This window comes from Molossus molossus, unplaced genomic scaffold, assembly GCF_014108415.1.
Source record: "Molossus molossus isolate mMolMol1 unplaced genomic scaffold, mMolMol1.p scaffold_m16_p_8, whole genome shotgun sequence".
Taxonomy (NCBI): Eukaryota; Metazoa; Chordata; class Mammalia; order Chiroptera; family Molossidae; genus Molossus; species Molossus molossus.
The window spans coordinates 82,954,983-82,977,980 of NW_023425402.1; the positions used below are offsets into that span (position 1 = coordinate 82,954,983).

The 22,998-nt window shown below is 42.1% G+C and overlaps 1 protein-coding gene across 1 annotated transcript in view; it reads left to right on the plus strand.

The window, feature by feature from the left end:
• LAMA2 (laminin subunit alpha 2) overlaps positions 1 to 22,998 on the plus strand; it is a 403,470-nt gene that overhangs the window by 374,196 nt on the left and 6,276 nt on the right. Inside the window, exons 56-62 of the mRNA XM_036247762.1 lie at positions 3,748 to 3,896; positions 9,856 to 10,032; positions 10,265 to 10,433; positions 17,880 to 17,992; positions 18,315 to 18,504; positions 20,450 to 20,605; positions 21,969 to 22,122. Of these exons, the coding sequence (XP_036103655.1) occupies positions 3,748 to 3,896; positions 9,856 to 10,032; positions 10,265 to 10,433; positions 17,880 to 17,992; positions 18,315 to 18,504; positions 20,450 to 20,605; positions 21,969 to 22,122 (1,108 nt within the window). The remainder of the gene's footprint in view (positions 1 to 3,747; positions 3,897 to 9,855; positions 10,033 to 10,264; positions 10,434 to 17,879; positions 17,993 to 18,314; positions 18,505 to 20,449; positions 20,606 to 21,968; positions 22,123 to 22,998) is intronic.

Sequence of the window (22,998 nt, forward strand, 5' to 3'; positions counted from 1 at the left end):
AATCTTGATTATAGATTAAAAGTAAGTTCAACCATATTAAAATTAAAACTCTCTGGCTACCAAACAACACCAGAGAAACTTATAATACACATAGCCTAAAAAAAAAATTAGTAACCAGAATATCAAAATAACTTTCACAAACCAACAACAACAACAACAAAAAATATATATATATATACAAAAATGGGCATAAGATTTGAACAGCCATTTCACAGAAGAGGAAACACGAATGACCCAAAAACATATTTTTTAAAAGTTCAACCTCAGTTGTAATGGGGGAAACGCGATTTCAGATCACACTGGACTTTATACCCACTAGATTGGTAAAAACATTAAGAAATATGCTAATACCAAGTATTGTCTAGATGTGCATCAAAGGGAATCCTGTGGTGGAAAGAGTGGATTGGTACAGCCACTCTGGAAAAACATGTGCCACTGTCTTGTCAAGTTGAACATGCGCACACTCTGCAAGACAGTGATTTCACGCCTAGGTCTAGCCCCAAACTCGTGCACACGTGCACAGTGAAACGTGAACAAGAATGTTCATAGACACATTTTTTTTAGAATATGTTTATGTTGATTTTTAGAGAGGAAGGGAGAAAGAATCATTGATTGGTTGCCTCCCTTGATGGGGACAGGGCCCGCCACCTGGCATGTGCCCTGACTAAGAATAGAACCAGCGACCCATTGGTGCGACCAACTGAGTCACACAGGCCAGGGCCATAGCAGAATTTCATAGGAGAATATATATATTGGCACAAAAATAGAAACAACCCAAATGTTCATCAGCTGGAGAACAGACCAACTCTGGCACTTTTGCATAATGGGATATTAAGCAGTAGTAAGAAGAAATAAATTATAGCAAAACATAACTACATGTATGAATCTTAGAGGCTAAATAGAAATTTGTAAAAATATACTACATACTGTATGCTATCATTTTTATAGATTTCTAATATAAGTAACACTAACTAACATTGTTTCTGGATATACATGTGAATTTTCAAAAATAACTTTTTTAACAAGTGTTGGCAAGGATGTAGAGAAAAGGGAACTCGCATACTCTTGGTGAGGGTGTAAATTGATGCAGCCACTGTGGAAAACAGTATGAAGGCTTCTCAAAAAAAAAAATAGAACTTCCATAGGACCTAGTATTTAACCAAAGGAAACAGAAACACTAACTCGAAAAGTATATGCAACCCTGTGGTCATTGCAGCATTATTTACAATAGCAAAGAAATAGAAGTAAGCTGTGTCCATCCATAGGTGAATAAATAAAGAAGTTGTGGCATATATATAGCTAGATAGATATAGACATTCCTATATATAGATACTCCTATTTTATATGTGTAGATATTCCTGTTTCATATATATTCCCATTATATATATTCATTCCTAAAAATATTATTCAGCCACATAAAAGATGAAGCTTTGCCATTTGCAACAGTATGAATGGACCTTGAGGGCATTATGCTAAGTGAACTAAGTCAGGCAGAAAGACAAATACTATATGATGCTGAATCTGACAAATCACATAGATGCTGAATCTAAACAAAACAAAACAACAACAATGAACTTATAGATACAGAGAACAGATCGGTGGTTGCCAGAGGCAGGGGGTGGAGGGCAGTCGAAATGGGTGAAGGTGTCCAGTTACAAAGCAAATAAGTCATGGGGATGTAATGCACAGCTTGGCAAGTATAGTTGTAATACTATGTCCCCTATGTGAAAGTTCTAAGAAAGTAGATCTTAAAAGGTCTCATTCCAAACAAAGTTCTGTAACTCTGTATGGCGATGGATATAAATGAGGTTTATTGTGATCATTTCGCAGTGTATACAAATATCAACTCATTATGTTGTATACCTTAGACTAATATAATGCCGTAGGCCAGTGATACCTCAATTAAAAACAAAGCAGGGAGGAGCAGAGCTCTCCCTCTAAGCACGGGCACCGGGAATGGCCTCGTGGGGACACAGTGGGAAGGGAGCGGTTTTCCAACCAGGAAGAGGGTTCTCCCTGCAACACCACCATGCTGACACCCTGACCTCAGACTTCCAGCCTCTAGAACTATGAGAAAATGCATTTCTATTGTTTGAATCAAACAATAGAAATAACAGCTTTTTTAATCAAGAGAATAAAATTCACGTTAGTGGTTACCTCTACGATGGGGAAGTTGGGAGATGGGATTGGGAAGAAGCTCAGAGGAGATGCAGAAGTATTGCTTTTTAACCTTAGTGGTAGATTTTCGGGTTTTCACTGAATTGTAAATGGGGATGTATATCCCTTACATTGTGAGAAATGTATCAAATGGTCATAACAAAAATAGGTTTTGAAGAATAGAGGGAGGAAAAAAGTGTTATTTTATCTCATTCCTAACTGCACATAATCATTGAATACATAAGAATATAAATTACACCTTTAAATTCTTTCTTTTAATACTGAAAAGTAAAATTCTTTCTCGCTAGTCCAAATCATAAGCTAGTTATAAAAATAGGACCAGATCAAACATTCTGAAATGGATTTCCACTAAAGGATACTGGTCAAATATTTAAGCACCAACTATTGGCTCCAAATTTCTCCTCATCAGGACGAAATAAATGGACTTGAATCACCAGCTTTCAGGACAGGTCTTAAAATAGAACATGACCCTGTTAAAACAAGACAATATGAAGTACTATAGTACAAAGTGAATGAGAAATTCCATGTTAACTTTTCAACATTTTAATGATAATGACTATCTAGCTATTCAAATCTCATAGTTGATGCTCTCTGAAAAAGGAAGCAATGTTAAATAGCCCGTGTGTGCTGTAGAATCAATGCTAGTTACCTTGACATATTTTATTTTTTCCAAGCTAGCAGTTTTGATACCCATGGAGTTATTTCTGATTACGTCCTGCTAAAGGAGTCTGAGACATCAAACAGTCAATCAGCTAAGGAAATTTTAACTGAATGAGTAGTTTGGAGTGGCCCCTTTGATGGTTGGTGAGCACTGATCTGATCCTCTGGACATTCTGTGTTGGACACACAGCTGTACAGATACTTAGTCACTCAGTGCAGACAAGATGTTAGCACCACCTCCAACACGCAGTGACTCACGAAGGACCCAGGGATCCTTACGCAGCAGGTGCTCCGTGCTCCGCCAGAAAGGGAGCGCGAGTGGAGTGGAATCGGCTTTGGGCTGCATTCAGGCTCCCTGGGGTTCCTAATCTGATCTCAAAGCCATCCTGGTTGCTATAGTAACAGTGGCACGAAGAAGGCAGGCATGTTTGTGGATGAAAAATTGTCTTCCTTCTTTCTAAATGAGGGAGACAAGTTACATATTGGTGATAGCAATCTATTCCACCAGCTCAGGGAACAAATTGAAGTCCAAACACTCAAAATGCCATGAGGTTGGGAGTCAGAGCGGACTTCCCGAAGGGCTGTCCACTTGGGAACGTAGAAGAGGGATTGTCGCTGCCACCCTTTGTTTCCTGGCGGTTTCTGGGAGTTAGGGACCCACTGCAAGCGGGGCTCCCCTTCCGCGTGCAGATCCGCTTTGCACCCACTTTCCACACCATCTAGCAAGCAAACGCGATAAATGATTAAAAAGCTCTTTCCAGCTGCTTTAAAGACTGTGTTTAAGAAAATATTGAGTCTTCTCGGGCAAGATCTCAGCGCCGATTAGTCTGCGGTTCTGTCAGAGAACCTCTAACGCTAAGTCAAGGATGAGCTTCCTCTCTAATCTTGAATAACCATTTGTTCTTGCAGGCCTATTATGCGATATTCCTGAACAAAGGCCGCCTGGAAGTGCATCTCTCCACAGGCATTCGAATAATGAGGAAAATTGTTGTCAAACCAGAGCCGAGTCCGTTTCACGACGGGAGAGAACATTCCGTGCATGTAGAGAGAACTAGAGGGTAATGATCGCCCTGGAGAAGCTACTGTCGTGACTAACACGAACCCCTCTGCAGCTCTGGTCTGGGGCGGGGCCTGTGTGTATGGCCATCTGATGCATCGCCCCAAACCATCAAGGAGCTTCATTTCTTCTTTACATTTCCTACCCCGGGAACCTCATTTACCTGGGCCCTCAGGAGTTCTACTCTTAACATTTTTATTCTGTGCCATTCTGCTCTCCACCTTGGGGAAAAAGCAAATGTATCTTCTGAAGCTATAGATGAGAAAAATCCTCCCTCTGCACCTCTCAAATATTCCCTTCTCAAATAAGGTATGCACACAGCGAAACGTGCAGAAGGGCTCAGCCGAGCTGGCAGCCCTGGGCAGCTGCTGCTCCTTCAGCTTCCAAAGCAGTTGTGGCAGCTGCTTGAAAACTGTCCCAGGGAACGAGCAGCCGCCAGGGGGCCGACTGAGCACTGGGACCGGGTGCCTCCTGCCGCCCCTGCCGGGTGCGCCCGGTCCCTGCCAGTGGCTTCTGGGGGAGCCCATGGACAGCAGGCTGCTGTCCGGCCCTCAGTGTATGGAGGCCGCCTCCGCGCATCCACCAAAGCACTCGCTTCCCAGCCCTAAATCAGGAACTGGTAGGAGAGTGTTGGCAGCTGGTCTCATTTCTTTGGAATGCTTAATACTTACTTGATTGGGAAAGTCACCTGTATTTTTCATTCAAATGCTATATGAGAACTCAGAGTGGTCATTTGCTTAGTAGGACAATTAGAGTAAAGGAAACAGAAGCCCGGAGACTTCAGACCTCCAAGCACCAATCTATTTATAGGATCAAAGACATAGAAAAGAGCTGGAAATCATATCTAAGGAAACCTCAGAACACAAAGAATGCTTTTTTTTTTTTCTTTATTGATTTTAGAGAGAGAGGAAGGGAGAGAGAGATAGAAATATCGATGAGAGAACATCGATTGGCCGCCTCCTGCATGCTCCCCCCTGGGGATTGGGCCCACAACCTGGGCATGTGTCCTGACCAAGAGTCAAACTGGCAACCTCTTGGTTTATGGGTCGACACTCAACCACTGAGCCACACCAGGCGAGCAAGAATGCTTTTAAATACAACAAAAGTATGAATATATATCAATAGTTCAAGTAAGAAGACACCATTCTATAATGAAAGGCCTACATTTTCTAATTATCCTCTTGTGTGGGTAACAGCTTAGATAAGTATTAAGAATTTCTCATCTTCTAAATCAGTGATAAAGCTTTCCTTGGCTCATATTTTTGTTCTTACATAGAGCCTTCGGTTGTGAGCCGCCCTGATACTGAGCATTCTTGCAGAACGTCTCCTGACGGAGATGTTTAGAAACCATGATTAAGACAAATGAGGGATCAATATTTGGACAAAGTAAGAATTTTTACCAATCTAACAGCCAGCCAGATATTGCAGCCGTGGTCTCTAAGGAGAAACACAGACTGAATTTTCTCATTTGCGAATGTTCTAGAGTGCTGACTTGACATGTCTTCCACACCACATTTCAGGTTCTTTGTCAAACTTGAATCCTTCTCATTGTGGGAAGGATTCTCTAAAGGCTTTAACTTTAAAGAATTTTTTGCCCTGGCTGGTTTGGCCCAGCAATTAGTGCATCGGCCTGTGGACGGGAGAGTCCCGGGTTCAGTTCCCACTAAGGGTACCTTGGTTGCAGTTTGTCCCCGGCCCCAGTTGGGGTCGTGTGGGTGGCAAGCACTCGATGTATCTCTCTCACGTCGATGTTTCTCTCTCTCTCTTCCTCCCTCTCTCCCTCCCACTCTATCTGAAGATGAATGCAGAAACGTCCTTGGGTGAGGATTAAAAAAAAAAAAAGAATTTTAATGAGCGAACACCAATTTCAGAAATATAGTTGCCTCCAAATCATTCAAAAGAGTTATTTTGTAGAAAAAAGATTCTGACATTCCCAAGTGCATCTCGATGATGTGTTAAGGTGTCCTTTTAACAGGTGTTTCTCCACGAAGGGCATTTTATTATGCCAACTTCACAGCTGTGGGCCATCAATCCAACCTTTATTTGATTAAGCTCAGTGTATAGTACATCACTGAAAGCTGATCATTCAGTTAATTGGCCATATAAACAAACAGTTTTGCCATTTGCTGTTAATTAAAGGATAATGTATTGGACATATTAGTGCAGTTGCTGAACTCTTTGGCATAGCAAGAACACATTTGCTACCATAATGTCTCATTCAGCACTCTAAGGTCAAAAAACAATCATTACCTGTCCTGTAAGCAAGTGCTACAATTAACTGATTAGCCAGAGATCGCTAATGACCCTCAGAACTTCACCTGGAAACATTGTTAATGTTCCATACCTATTCTATGGCATGCTCTGTGTCAAATACTAGGCAAAGATTATGTTCTTTAATTGTTCTAAATGTATGTGAGATCTGTATTAATATCTTTTCATCACAGATGAGGAAATACTAGCTAACTTGCCCAAAATCACATAGCTAGTAAATAACAGAGCCAGGATGTAAACCCATGTATATGTATGACTGTAACACCTCTATCTGTGCTCCCTATTTATTTTTACCCCTTTTTTTGTGACCTCAAAGATTTGTACTGCTTCATGTTGATTATGATACTCTTATTAATTTGGAAATATTTGCTTTCTCCCAACACTTCTCAGACCATAAATGTCAAGTATCATTTCTTTGCCTAGATAAGATGGTAATTTTAATATATCATCTCACAAAATTATTGGACTTTTGCCATATTAAGAGATAAACTTTTCAAGGTTGCACTTGGCCTTCTCTCTCTCTCTCTCTCTCTCTCTGCCTGTCTTTACCCCCTCCTCCCTCCTTCTCTCTCCTTTTCTATCCCTTCGTCTGCAAGAATCTCACTTCAGTCACTTGGGTATCTAATTCCGTGGTACTCCAGTGACCCCTGGTGGTACTCCAGTGACCCCTGGTGGTACTCCAGTGAGCCCTGCTTCTCTACCTGCTTGGTCCTCTGATCCGTCTCCTGGAGTCCACTGAAATGGCCAGTGGTTCTAACAGGACAAAAACATTGAACCCTAAGAGCCTGGAGGAGACGCGTAGGCACACAGTTTCTCTTCTGTGAGAGCATTCTTTATACAGGTACGGAATTAGGCTAAGGACCACAAAGTTGGATCAGATATTCAGGACTACTTTGGGTTTTCCCAAATAGGACCATGATTTGAATATGGCAACCCAGATATTTCTATCTTACCATCTAAAACATGTTCAATTTAAAAAGCTTCAAATTTTATTTTTCATGTAAATTGTATATGAAGAAGTAGACATTTCTTCTACATATGTAATCCAATTGGTGGTGGTTTGAAAAAATAATCTTAGACCAATATCCAAACAAATAAGAAACAGAAACTCCAAACATCAATCATTGAAATTGTAAGAAAATACACCTGACCTATCATAATACTAATAGTAGTGCAATTTCTATTATAGTGGATTTTTTTTTTTTTTTTTGCACATGGTAGGTCCTCAGTAAAGAGCTGTTGAATAGATACTTGAAAAACAGGAAACATACCGGAATCATAATGGATATATTGATTATGCCCCTCTTTACAAAGGAACTAAAATGATCTGGATTTGATGCTCCTGGTGTGAATTATAAGCAGGACTTAGCTGTATTCCTTCCAGCAATGACCTTATTAAGTAACACCACCTACGTGCAATCCCTTAATTAACGTTTTCCACTGTTTGAACTACGTATCTGTATCTCCATTTTATAAATGAACGAAATGAGACTGAGCAAGATTAAATTACTGGCCCAAGTTCACACAGCCGATAGGTTCACACACTAATACTTAAATCCAGTCTGTTCCTTCTGAAAGCTCATTATTTTACGCCTCCACCCTGTGATCTAGTAAGAAAGGACCACCACTTTGATCCTTGGGGCAGAACAAGACTAGAGAGTCTATGTCAGAAAGGGAAGAGCCTCTGGCTTTTTAAAAATTCGAATCAACACCCAGCATTTAGACTGTCGGCCTGCGGTCCAGAGAGACCCAGGTTCAGTTCCCACTAAGGCACGTATCTTGGGTGCAGTTTGTCTCAGGCCCTGGTTGGGGCGTGCGGGAGGCAGCCACTTGATGTGTCCCTTTCAAGTAGATCTCTCTCTCTCTCTCTCTCTCTCTCTCTCTCTCTCTCTCTCTCTCCCTCTCTATCCGAACAAAAATGGAAAAATGTCCTTGGGTGAGGATGAAAAATGAAATTTAAAAAAATTTGAATCAATAGCAGATATTTGCTTTCCCTCCACAATCTTTAATGGTGGCTTAAACCCCTCGTGAAAACCCTTAGGAACCATGCTCTATCATGTTAGTAAGGGGATGCTTTTAGCAAAGAACAAAAGGTACTGGGGGAAGGAGAGGGGAGGACTCCTCAGTGAGTTCCACCCAGAAGTGAGTGGTTTTCTACGTCTCATAAAACAACCAGCAATGAGTTTGAACCTCCTGAATTTTGCTAACACATTCTTCCAGCGTCTGGTAAACAAAAACAGTATGTCATTTCCCCTCCTTTTCCCTTTGAAATTAAATTCAACCTGCCTCCTCAATACCTCCTGAGCAATGACATTTTGAGCCACAACAAAACCCATTATTTTCTGATCTCTTACATTTGAATTGTCCCAAAGTGGACCAATTCCACAGTGCTGTTTCAGAGCATCTGTGCTGGGCTTATTGTTTCTTGTTCTGTATATCGTTTTATTCCTGATAAAACCAAGTAAGATGGCATTTTAGGACTGAGGTTTTTTTTTTCTTTTTTTTTTTGCCATTTATACAGCTTTGCCAGAAAGCTGCAGTTTATTTTTTTATTTTATTTTTGTTACAGATGTTTCTCCTTTTTTTTCCCCATTGACACCCTCCTCCCCATCCCCCCCACCCCGTCCCTGGCTTTGTTGTCCATGTCCATTGGTTATGCGTACATGCATATAAGTTCTGTGGTTTATCTCTTCCGTCCCACCACCACCCCCTCTTCTGAGGGTTGTCAGTCTGTACCCTACTTCTACGTCTCTGGGTCTACCCTATTCCTCAGACTGTTATGTTCATTATATTCCACAAATAAGTGGACAGAGTTTTCTACCTAGGTACTTTGGTTTTTTCCCCAAATACGAAGTTTTCAGCAATCCATTTGTGATCTTCGGGCTAGTGACTAACACGGATGACTAATAGCCCCATGCTGACTGGGACTAGTTTAAAACCTGCTTCTAGAACAAAAGAGAAAATGCTTTTGGTCATTTTCCTCATCAGAAGGATTTGTCTCCTCCTGATTGTTTGCCCCAGGATTCAAGAACTGTGAATAAGTAGCATGAGGTTCTCAATTAGTAGTGTGTGAGTTATCTCTCATAAGCAAATTAGTGAAATTAATGAAACAGCCACTGAGTGGAAAAAAACCATTGCAGGAAACAATTAGCTTGGTGTTCTTGCCTGCCTCTTCTATTCAAAAGCCAGCAGCTACATTCTTTCTAAAATGTCTTATAAGTATCTGTTGTTGATTCCTGCAATCTAAACTCTCAAGAGTACAGTTTGTCCCCTGGCAAGAAGATAACAGCTAGCACAAACCAAGAAATAGCCAAATGAAAAGTGACCCCATGCTGTGCTAAACCCACTGAGCCTTATCCGATTAGACATTGCTACACAGTACAGAAGCATCACTCTACGGGCTCATGTGCTGGGCTGTAGACCGCCCTTGTCAACACCACCAGACACTAACTTTGTAGCTACACCATTGCCTCCTTTAAGTAAACACTCAGGGAGAGTTAACGAGGGAGGCAGAGGGCTAAGAGTCTGAGAAACGGTATCGTTTGTTTCATGTAGAACATCTAATCTTCACATTTGGGCTCAGTTAAAAGTTACAGGAGGGAGGGGTGAGGGTGGAATGAAAGAGTTTGATTTCCAATTGTATTGGATGATACGCGTTTGATACTTGTTTATTTTAAATGTTTTGTCAGCATCTTCACGGTTCAAGTTGATGAAGACAGAAGGCACATGCAAAACCTGACAGTAGAACAGGCGATTGAAGTTAGAAAGCTTTTCGTTGGTGGTGCGCCTCCTGAATTCCAACCTTCCCCACTCAGAAACATCCCTCCTTTTGAAGGCTGTGTGTGGAACCTTGTTATTAACTCTGTGTGAGTGAACCTCCTGGCTACTATATTTTGGCGGGGGGAGGGGGTGTGAGAATCACTGTGGTAGCCACACTGTCCAAAACCATGGGACAAAGGACACAGTGAAGAGCTTCCAGGTAGAGTTAGAAATTGTCATGATGGCCAGTGAAAAGGGGGTGGAGGGATTTGATTCGATTGTAATGAAATGAGACAATGAAAAAGAAAAAGATATTTAATTGTAACTATGTTCCCTTAGCCCCATGGACTTTGCACGACCTGTGTCCTTCAAAAACGCAGACATTGGCCGCTGTGCCCATCAGAAGCCCCCCGAGGATGCAGATGGAGGTGCTCCAGCCGAAACAGTCATCCTGCCGGAGCCAGTTCCCACACCAGCCTTCCCAACACCCACCCCCGTTCTGGCACACGTAAGTGTAGCCCAACGCTTTCTAACTTCTAGGCATTTTAAGAAGGAAGGTTATTCAGAATGCTGGCCATTCTTTATTGCTGGACTTAGAGGGTGCATAACCTGCCTTTGAAAACCTATTCTCCTTACGTATTCCTTGGATGACTTTTATTTACACATCTGTCTTATTTTCATGTCTCTGTTTATAAAATAGCACATGTTTTCAGATGAAAAGTTAGAAAGCACAGAAATGTCTTCAGGATCAAGAATAAAATCTACCTCTAATACCACCACATAGAGGCAACCCTACTTACATTTTACATAGTAATTCTCAAATTGGGATTATTCTTTTAAAAATGAATAATACATAATTAAAGCTCTCTAAACATCACACAAACATGATTGTATAAGGGCTGTGTGTGTATGTGTCCATGCAGAGACATAAAATATTTCAGAGAACGGGAGGTAGAATATCCTTGGTTGAAACAGGGGCTCCAGAGTCAGACTGCCTGTGTTCAAATCCCAGCACTCTAACCTATTGTCTGTATGGACCTGGGACGTCTACTTAGCCAATCTACTCCTCAGTTTTCTCGTCTGTACAATGAGGATATTAACAACACATACATCAAAGAGCTATTGTGCAGATTTAAAAAGATAATGCTTGTTAAAGGTCTAGAATATACTAAGCATTTAATAAATGAACAGTTACGATATAGAAATGATCATAATGACTGTTTTAAGTGCTTCCTATGTACCAGCAACTACCTAAACAATTTCCATTCAATATTATATGTAAATTTCATAACAGCTTCGCAAAACATATATATAATCCCATTTTCAGTTGTGTTGATAAGAACGAGTTAGCCTAAGTAACTCACCCACTGACACAGCAGTAAATGGCAGGATAAGAATTTCAATCCTGTGGGTCTTATGCTGGAGTCTGGCTCCTTATCACTGCAATGCTCTGTCTTTACCATTTGTTCTACTTCTTCCCCACTGTGGGCCACATAGAGTGTTTTCAGTTTTCACTATTAGAAAATATATTCTGTTGAACACTTTGTACAACCAACTCTCTCACTGTTTCTGATATTTTTTAAAAAATAGATTCTTAGGCAGTGAATTATGAGGCCAAATGATGAATATGCCTAAGGCTCTCAACACATATCTGAATTGCTTTTTCTAAAGGTTATACCAATTTACATCCTCACTATCAGTGTATCAGAGAGCGTGGATCTCACTACACTCTTGACAACACATGCATCATGTTTATGCTTCCCAGTGGCTGGGTTGAGTTATCTTGAGTGCAGATTTTGAAAATTCCTGAATATTTTATTCTTTTCCTTAGTGTCCATGAAGGAATTGGTAGGTATGTAAAGAAGCGGGCTCCTTTGTCACTAGAAATACCGATTAAATGAGAAGCCAAATAATTATCTTTAAGGAAAACCAGTCATTTACTCCAAGTATCATTTTATCCTCTGCAAAATGTGGACAGTACACCTACCTTGCTTACACATGGGGTTACTGTAAGATCATATATGTGGAAGTCCTTTGAAAATAAACAAATAAGCCCGGCTGGTATGACTCAGCAAATTGAGCGTTATCCCATGGCCTGAGAGGTCCCAGTTCGATTCCCACTCGGGGCACATGCCCTGGTTGCAGGCTCTGTCCCTGGTGGAGGGCATGCAGGAAGCAGCCAATTGATGTTTCTCTCTCACAGATGTTTCTATCTCCCTCTCCCTCTCTCTTTCTCTAAAAAATCAATAAAAACATTAAAAAAAAAAGAAAACAAAAGAAGCAAACAACAAAATTGAAAGAAACTCAGATACAGAGAACAGACTGATGGTTGCCAGAGGGGAGGGAAGTCGGAGGACTGGGTGAAAAGGGTGAAGGGATTAAGAAATATACATTGGTAGTCACAGAATAGTCATGGGGATGTGAAGTACAGCATAGCGAATACAGCCATTAACACTGTAACAACCAGGTATGGTGTCAGGTGGGGCCTGGAAATATCAGAAGGAACACTGTAAAATACATGGTCATCTCACCACGACGCTGTACACCCGAAACTAATACAAAATAATATTGAGTGTAAACCGTAGTTGAAAACTAATTTTTAAAAAAGTGAAAGGTTTGACCATTTATTTTATAACAAATATTTATTAAGAGCCTACTAAATGCAAAGATGAGTAAGATCTTATCATTGCTATCAGAGAGAGGGGGAGAGGGAGAAGCTAGGAGACGGCGTGGAGAGAGATACTGACGGAAATCACACAGCAAGGAAACTGTGTGGGGTCCGTCAAGATCGGTGCTGAGTGAGCACGAACAGGACCCCTGGCTCTCAGGACTGAACACCGGAGCCCGGCGGGCTACCCCGTCAGCTCCCTCCCAACAAGAGGGCTAGCGGCGCCTGCGAGCGGGAGGCAGGCCCGCCAAAGGCACCTTTCAACGTCACCGGGCTCTTACATCTAAAATCTCGCAATTGAAACAACATAAAATGACGATGGCATACTTACGACATTACGCAAGTGAGGAAAACATTTTTTTAAGTCAGAATTAATATTTAAGAATTAAGACTCACAAGTGAATCCCTGAAGTGGGGACTGGCGGTGTGCGCGCCCCCGGTTTTAGCACCATTGACAGGAACAGGAACCGTCCCCTCTTCTCAGCTCCATCATTTTCTCACTGTCACCGTCACACCCCTCCCACCAGCACCCCAGCGTGAGGACAGTGACTGCACTCCAGGGCACTGTAAGGGAAACCCCTGCCCTGTGAGACAGACCATGTCGATCCTGTTACAAATGCATGTCAGAACACCCCAGACCCGAGAACATGCTACGCATGTCATCTCACTTGATGGTTGGTGGCATCTTCTCTATACGTCCCTCTTATCCCTTAGCCCACATGGAGCTGAATAAAACACCTCTGCATGTTGTATTTGTGGAGATTTCTCATGGAGAATGGTGAGGGGCAGGGGGAAATAAGAGACTGGACGGTGATATTACAGAAATTGTCAAATCGTGACAAATTCTCTGCATGAAAAATGCAGTGTTTAGCGTGAGTCTTTATAACCGTCATGGCCTGCATGGATCTGCATACAACAAGCTGACTGCCTTTTCTTCCTTGAATTTATTAGAAAGTTGAACTCAGAACCTCGAAGTTGAAAATGTGAGCATAAGAAGAGCCCTGTTAAGTAGCCATGAAGAGTCCCCGTGCTGTTAAGGGCTCTTGAGAGAGGGAGAAAAAAAGTGAGCAGAGAAGGAAGGAATAGAGCAAAGAAAGCTATTTCTCCAGCAGCTTTAATGCTATGAATTTAAAAGCTAAGTACAGTCCAGGCTGAAGGATAAATCAATTGGCCCCTGATATGTATTTAAAGGGGAAACACACATTTTCCAGACTGCAACCACTGTCTATGCAGGCATTGGTGTGTAAATATTACTGCAAATGCCCGATACTTACCTAAAGAGCTCGTGTGCAGGGAATTCACATATTCAGTTTCTCAATAAACAGCATGAGTGGGGATTTTATATTTTAGAACATTAAAGTCACTGCTGGAAAAAATATCTTCCACTTAGCATTCATCTTTAAAGAAGATCATCACAAAGAAACACCCAGCCCTGGCCAGTGTGGCTCAGCAGTTAGAGCATCGCCCCTTGGACCAAAGGGTCTCAGGTTTCATTACCAGTCAAGGGTACCAGCCTGGGTTGCAGGTTTGATCCCAACCCTGGTCGGGATCCTGGGGGAGGCAACCAATCAATGTGTGTCGCTCACATCAATGTTTCTCCCCCCCCCCCACCTCCCTTCCACTCTCTCTAAAAAGCAATGGAAAAAATATTTTCAGGTGAGGATTAACAAAAAAATAAAATAAAAACAAACAAGCAAAAACACCCAACTTCTCAGATGTGAATTTAGCCCACATTTGTTACAGGGGTTATTGACTCATGAAAATAAAATGACACAATTGTTACGATCATTTCTCATTTGGTGCTGTCAGTAACAAAGGTGCCCATTGTGACCAATGCAATTTAAATCTCTGCTCAGTACCAATCTAAATACAAGGAAGGCATATCCACCCGTCACATGCTATCCTGAAGCCAATAACTCGTTTCCAAATGTCAACGGACAACCAGCAGTTGGAAATGACCACTGCTTTATTCTGACCTGAAATGTAATGAGTGACAGTGAGGCTGAGGACGCTCCGGCTCCATTGCTAACTGGCTACACTTGCACCTTGCCTAGACACGGCTTCGGGAAGCCTGGCTTGCTTCAGAACCCTCTCCGACCACACCACTGCTCTAACCCGGGGCTGAGACTCCCCACCCTGGACTTGTCCTCTCCAGCGCCTCACCTGCCAAGCAGAGACAGCAGGAAGCAGGCAGGTCTGCCTCCTCTCCTAGCCGGTTTCCCTCTATCTACTTGTAGTACTTTAAAGAGTCCCCACAAGGTGGCAGGATGGTAACATGTTGAGATTGATGAGCCTCTGCTGACGGAAAAATTTTTTATTGTTATTATTGTTTTAACACATTTCAGAGATCAGTGTTTCCAAAATAACAGGTAGAGTGTTGCATCCATAAAGACAATGCTTCCTCTCAAGCTCACATTGGCTTGGAGGAGGAAGATTCATCTTGCAACAACTATTCTTTAAAATTAGAGGACCCTCCCACCCCTCTTAGCTTAGATTTCTACGGGAAACAGGGTGGAAATGTCCTTAATGACAAGATCATTTTATGGCTGTGGAAACCACGGGGCACTTTCTGTTCCATCTCGCAAGTCCCCCTTTAACATGTTAGAAGGAAAAAAGACTCTTGAGAGGCCGAGTGGGCAGCTTTGCCCTCTGAGGGGCGTGGGGAGGACACGGCAGGCACACCGCAAGGAACGTGCTGTTCCTGGCTCGTCACCCAGAGGAAACTGATGCGGAGCAGGCAGCATCCAGTCCCATCGACTTGCACAGAGAAACATTACCCAGTTCGAGGCTGGAGAACTGTCTTCCCCTTTAAATCTTAACGGAGATACATATCAACCCTCTTGCACATCTCAGTTCGCTTGCAACTGCCAATTTGATAAAGAAAGGTAATCGTTTTATTAGAACAATATCCATAATATCCTTCCCATTGCAAACTGATGATAGTAAACATTCATTTGGATATCCTTAAGAAACAATGAACTTAGCATAAGGGCTTTTATACTTTGAGGTTACCTAGTAGAGTGATCCATTTGTTACCACTGTGCTGTAACATTGGCCAGCCTGAGAACAGCCTTATTAGCCGCTGCTTCTGCTGCTTCTCGGGATCCGCCTGTTGCAAAAGGGAAGCAGGATCCCCCACCCCCAAGAGGCACCCTTCTTCCTAAGTTTCAAGCGGGTGTGTCATGGAGTGCTTTTTAAAAGGATCCTTACAAAACCCCTGCCTTTTTCTGGTGAAAGGCTTTCCTAAAATAATGTAAGCACGTCCATTTTTATCTAGAAAATCTGATAGTATTGACAGAGAACTGCTTTCTGATCAGCTCAGGACCCGTGTTGGACACCTGTTCGGGATACCAGCAAGTCAGGTTATCATGGTGTTCCAGCCACAGTGCCCTAAGCATGAGACAGAAGCTCTCTGTGGCGAACGGCTGCTACCAGTAAAATACATCATCTTCACCACGGCCACTTGGATCATTTAAAAACTCAAGTTAGAAAAGTTATTTATACTTATATGGAGTAACTAGATGAGTGACCACAGTGGTTACAATAACATGAAATGACATACTGATGCATTTTTTTAGGTTGAATATTATTGTTCCTTAATTCCTCAGAATCCATTGACCTTTTCCATCCCTCAGTTTTCAGAGCTGAGGGTTTAGATGTTTTAGCCATATTCTGCCCTGATGGACTCCCAGCAGGTAGGCTTCTTGGAGATTTCTGAGGACTGCAAGGGGCTTATGTTTGTTGCGATGGGCCTCTGCACAGAAAATATCATGAGAGGATGAAAAATGATGCCAATTCTATTAATAGCATCATTGAAGGCTGAGACATTAAGCTACCAAAGCCTTGCTATTTGGGCTCTCTTTTATTCTGAAGAGAGGCCATTCAGCTGTGTGAATAAATAGCACTTTGCTGTTCTACCCACTGGGTTTTTGCATATCTGTGTAAATTTCAGCAGCAGTCTGTTCTTTGTAACTGACCATCTCCTGGAAAGCAGGAAGGGAAATACTACTTCCATGAGGACCAATTTTATAGCCCTTCAAACCACTCAAAGCCTTTTACCTGCAGTGGCGGAGTGCTCCATTCCACTAAGCTGAAGAGCAAAGGGAGCCAGGCGTTCCTCATCAAGTAAAAATTTCCTGTGTGCTGATGAGTCATCTCTGAGGTGCATTATTCGGAAAGAACATTCTGCATCAAAAGCCTGCCTTGGGCTGTTTGAGAACCGATGCTGAGTCAGCGCTCCCTGGGGCAGTGGCCCATCCAGAACTATTAAGTATAGATCCTAAAAACAGATATGTTGTTGAGAGTGTGCAGGTTATTTATTTTCTCATGTACTGCGTGTTCTAAAAGACTTCCTAAGCAGCTTGTGCATGGAGCTATTTTGTGAAAATATAGAACAGAGAAAGGAATTGTGGTTTGGTAATTTGAAGAGCCTGGATTAGCTCTTGAACCAAGGGGTACAGTAGCCAAATATGCTCCACCCAGCCAAGACTGGCTATATAATTTGCAGGGACCAGAGCGAAATGAAGATGCAGGGTGCCTTGTTCAAAAATTATTAAGAATTTCAAGTTGGTGACAAGAGAGCATTAAACCCGGGGACCCACAGGTGCCCCTCCTCTGAAGCGAGCCTTGCACCGGGCACTCCCTCATAAGCACCCTGGGAAGTTGATCTTTGAACAGCGGCAGTTGAAATGGTGTATGGTGGGTTACATTTTTTAAAAGTGCTGGTTGCCTAGCAACTGCTTAAGGACCTGAATGGGCTGACTTGCAAGTTTAGATACACCATCTTGAAAGTCTAAATTCATGGAAACCTTTGAGTAGACCGATAATTTTCAAGGAAAAGTAATATAGTGGGAGATAGATACGGGAAGGGCAAAAAGGAACACATTTTTCTGCTCTTATAACCCAGTGGCTAGCTTGTCGTTTTTTCTGTTCAGTCTTCTAAGAATAAAACTCATCATAATTGAAAAGAAAATTCCAGTTTTCTCAGAAGTATAACCAATCCTTTTCTTTAGAGGATAATGAAAACATGAATTAATCAATGAATTTTCATTTGGTAATTCAAGGGTACAATATAAGAAAACGGATTCGCATTCACCAAACCTGTGATAATAACTACTTGCTATGTAGTAGAATACAGAGAGGAATAAGACACTGTTTTTATGCTTAAGGAATGTAAAAAGATTATGTGACAACATTAAACTAAAATATAAGAAACAATTAGCAACATTCCATTTTTAAGGAACGGAGACCATAATCGCCTCTCTTTTTCTCTATGATATTTTACAGGGTCCCTGTGCTGCAGACTCAGAACCAGCTCTTTTGATAGGGAGCAAGCAGTTTGGGCTCTCGAGAAACAGTCACATTGCAATTGCATTTGATGATACCAAAGTTAAAAACCGGTATGTATTATCCTGAGATGTGAGACAAGAACTGATCAGTGGAAGTACTGAGTATTTGCATTTATTCAAATTTAATCAACTACATTTATTAATAAAGGAGATGAGCTTTTTTTTTTTAATTCACTGAGTACAGTAGAGAATAGAATTCTGTTTGTCTACGCCTGAGGAGCCTGGTCTAGGAAATCAGCAGACCTGGGAAGTCCTCCTCTCGGGAAAGGTCTAGCTGTCCTGCATGAAAATTCACCCGTGATCAGACACCACTCTGCCTTAGAATAAGGTGCTCCTATTCCTCTGTTTTACTTTGCATGCTCTTATTTCACAGCCTCACAATTGAATTTGAGGTACGAACCGAAGCTGAATCAGGCTTGCTTTTCTACATGGCTCGGATCAATCATGCTGACTTTGCTACAGTTCAGCTGCGAAATGGATTCCCCTACTTCAGTTATGACTTAGGAAGTGGGGACACCAACACCATGATCCCCACCAGAATCAATGACGGCCAGTGGCACAAGGTAACAGTCCCCAGAATGTTGGCAGTGCCCTGCTAGGCGGGCACTCGGTGGCAGCTTCCGGCCACTGCCCCTGTGCCAGCCTGTTTTGCCGGTGCATGCGCTGACCCGGTGCTCCTGGAGCTCAGCCGGGCCTACGAATACAGCAAGTGAGGTATGGGCCTGCCAGCCTCAGAGGTGCGCTCAGACCTGGGGAGGTTTGCATTCGACCACCTGCAGGCCTCATCGTGGCACTGCGAGAGGCGGTCACTGCTATACAGTGGGGCTTCCCAACATCTGTCTTCGCGCAAGGGCTGGGTGTCTGAAGACAGCCTCGCTGCCCGCAGTGGCAGACATGGGCAATGAAGCACGTTCATTGTAAAGCGCTACAAATTCCATTTAAACGGATAATATTTATTATGAAATTATATCTACTCTTACGGTGGCAAAAGAGCCTCCCTTTGATGAAATTTTGGTTGACAAACTTAAAAGCTGGCAATACCAAAATGGGCCTTAAGGCTTACCCTCCCCACCCATCCCTTACTGGTCTGTAAAAACCGAGAGTCTGGGAATCTGTTATACCGCGTTTGAGGGGCTCCAGGGTATCATTTCCTCCGACAGTCATTTGGAACAACTTTTAAAACATTGGCCGTACACCCAGAAACTGGTACTTTAATGGGCACCGAAGGCTCATTTACCAGCTTACTGTCTTCTTTGGCAAGACTACAAGTAGATAATATACTGCCTGATTAAAACAAAAACTCAGAGTTTGTTCCTGCACCTGTGATAGCCTATTAAGTAAAGCTTCCCTAGGTAGACCAATAAAATGTTTAATTTTCAGAGTATAATGTTAATAGATGTTGTATTTTTTACGTTAACATATTTGGACTTGTGAGATGCTCATTTAATATTTTGTATGATTAGCATATCATATAAAATGTCAAAGAACCTAAAAATATACTATAATAAAAAATGCACTGTCAACCAGTTTATTATCTTGGAAATAAAAAAGGGGAATCTTCATATTTGCTTGGGAGCTTATGACTTGCAAATGTTGACCTTTGTCTCATTCAGGTTTATTCTCATCTTTGGCTAATAGAATAATAAATATGACACTTGAGAAAAAGACATGGTTGGGCCACAATGAGTCTGGGATTACGAAAGAAAGTTTAAATACAATAAACAGCCACATCAAGAAGGGATTTGAGTTATGAAGGTTTTTAAAAAGTACCTTCCCCACCAGAATAAGTGTAAAATGAGGTCTTACGTTCTTCTCATCGCGGTGTGGATTTATTGCTCAGCCACCGTTGTCCTCCATCCTTTCCCGGGGTGCCACGTGCCTTTTTCTAAATTCAGACTCAAGGTTTTTATGCTCGAGTCAGTCTCCACACCCCTTTTTTCACTCTGTCCCAGAAGATAATTCACTCCACTGCTGCAAGTTCAGCATCGTCAGCTTCCTCCCTTCCTCCTGACCTTGCACTAATCGGCGGCCGCGGGAACAGCAGGGCAGCCGGGATGCGCGGCCCTCGTCAGTCCTGCCGGAGAAGGGCCTATCCGGCAGAGGGATGCAGCATATCTGGAACTGTGCCGGGGCGACCAGGCTTTGCTCACTCAAACGAATGCAATTTTAAAAACGGACATGAATTTTGCAGCTCACGTTATCGTGACAGGGCTCTCGGTCCGCTCAGTTCCTTCCAACGTGCTTACTTGGCAACCTCTAGAAGAGTCTTCAATCCAAAACTCACTCGGGGAGATTTTGTACTCTTTCAGAGATGGTAGTAATGGGGAAGAAAAAAAGAATTTTATAAAATAGGTTTAATTCCACTCATAGGATGGGCTTAGCACATCTAGATACCCAGTAAGTTATTTTGCTTTTCCTGAGGAACATTTTTCAATTTCTTGTGTCTTATCCTCTGTGTATTTGAAATGTATCCATGATTGGCATTAATGGTTCTTCTTCTTTTCGTAGATTAAGATTACTCGAGTTAAGCAAGAAGGAGTTCTTTATGTAGATGATTCCTCCAACAGAACCGTCAGTCCCAAGAAAGCTGATATCCTGGATGTGGTGGGAATGTTGTATGTTGGTGGGCTCCCCATCAACTACACGACCCGGAGAATCGGTCCCGTACGTGTCTAACTTGTTTCTTTGTGGCCTAAATAATCTGGCTGAGCCATGGATGTACTTCTAATTATTGGGTTACATTGGCCAATGACCACTTGTAATTTGACAGGAAATGATCCTTTCTGAGAAGTGACAGATTTGTCAAGGAGAGGCAATATCACAGAACAGACTGTGGGTCCTAGAGCCGGACTCACTCAGTGTGAACACCTGCTCAACTGTTGACTAGCTGTGTGGTCTGAAGCAACTTACTTAATCTTTCTTTGACAAAGTTTCCTCTTTTTTAAAATAGAATTATAATAATACCAAACACACAACGTTGCTGTAAAGGTTAAGGGAGGTAATATATTTCGTGTGCTTGAAGAGTACTAAGCATGCAGAAAGCATGGGACAACAGGGAGCATGATAGAGTATTAAGAGTCTTGTTTCAGAAGTAGAGATTTCGCGAATATTGAGAGGTACAGTATTTGATTACAGCTATCCAATACTGGACTCAGAATTTAAAGTCCAAACAATTTTGTAAATCAATACTCACAAAAATAATTCTTTGTAGAACGTGTGCCCCGGTTTGCTCTGGAAAGCCTTGCTTTAGGAAGCACAGGGGATTCATGTTCGAGAACACACCACATCCAGCTGTGACACTTCTCTGTACGCAAACCAGAGCACAGATAATGGAGAGCTTTCTTCCTCGAGGGCGATCGCTCGTCATGGGTATAATTCTCGGCACTTGGATCCCTTCGTGGATGATCCGTATGGCGTGCCTTTCGTAGTGGCTGTCTGTGCTACCTAAGCCTATCGAAAGGAGAGTATCTGAAGTGAGAGTGGCAAAGAGCGGTTCATTGCATCCCTAAAGCAGATGAAATACATGGAGCAGAGGATGACTTATTTCCACAGCCCCTAAACTGTGGCGTTTCGCGCAGACTTTCCAGTTTGATGTGTACGTGCGTTTTCTTAGGAAGGGGTTCACTGCCTTTATTAGATGTTCGTGAGGAAGAAGCACTGAACCAAACCTAATTATCTTTTGAAACGGAATTTGAACATAGATTATGACAAAATGTGTATGTAGGAAGGTTAAAAAACTATTAATATGAATATAGGCTAATTAAAAGTTATGATACCCATAGGTCTGTGAAGTACTTAAAATATCAAGACGATTATATTCCAGGCCAGATGCATCCCAGCTGAGAAGGGCGACACGGGGAAGCCTCCTGCGCTCATGCTGTAAAGTCTGGGGGGATAGTGCAGATCCAGGCCGTTTGGGGATGCTTTACGGCAAATGGCCGATGATTACACCCTTAGAGCACCCCGCAAATGACTGCATTCCACGTGGAGACAAGCCTGAGTCTGTTTCTCCTGACCCGAATCCCAGGTGACCTACAGCATTGACGGCTGCATCCAGAACCTTCAGATGGCTGAGGCCCCCGCTGACCTTGAACAGCCAACCTCCAGCTTCCAAGTCGGGACGTGTTTTGCAAATGCTCAGAAAGGAACATATTTTGATGGAACAGGTTTTGCCAAAGCAGGTGAGGTGCTTTCATTTGCTTCCTGTAGAATAGCAATTAGGTACAGATATTAACTTCTTGTATGTGCGGAAGCATGGAAGTCCCTGGGGCCCTAAGCTGGTAACCTTTATTTAAACCAGAAAAAAAAAAAAAAAGCCTGCAGAAGTAGTAGGAAATGCCTCTTAAAGATTAATGTATCTGATTCTGATAAGAACTAATAGAAGAAATAAAGTAAAAGGCTATTTGGAAAGTTTATTCCATCTCCTTCCCTGGAGATCGATAACAGCAAAATAAAGGTAATTCTGCAAGAAGGTTCATATGTTTATACCATATAATTTATCTACTTTTAAGTTTTCCTTGCCTACCTGCTTGGAGATGAAAATGTTCTTTTATTTCTTCAATTCCTTGCAAGGCTTCATGTCTTGACCCGCCCCTCACACACCCAGTGCATACTACTGGTGCCCATTTCTTGTAGATGCGCACGGTGGCACCTTAAGTGTCTCTGCCTTCCCAAGGAACATTTCCAGTGCAGGTCTGAATCACAGACAGTGAAGGGACAACTTAGAAAGAAAAATATGAAATACATTCTATAGAATAACAAAAAGATATGGCATTAACAGATAGTATTCAGTCCCGTGGCTACCACAGACACATGCACTTGTTTGTTAGAAAAAAATTACTGCGCACATAATGGGTAGACGTCATCATGGGCAACAGAAGTAAATAAGATGGTGTTTCTTTCTTCAAGAATATGCTATCAATAGATAAGATTCTATACGCTTATAAATCACAAACAAGAACACAAGTGAAAATGAATAGAAACTACAAAAGACATGCAAGCAGGTTCTGCAGATATTTATAGGAAAGGTTAGTTTTGGTTGGGAAACCAGGAGAGGT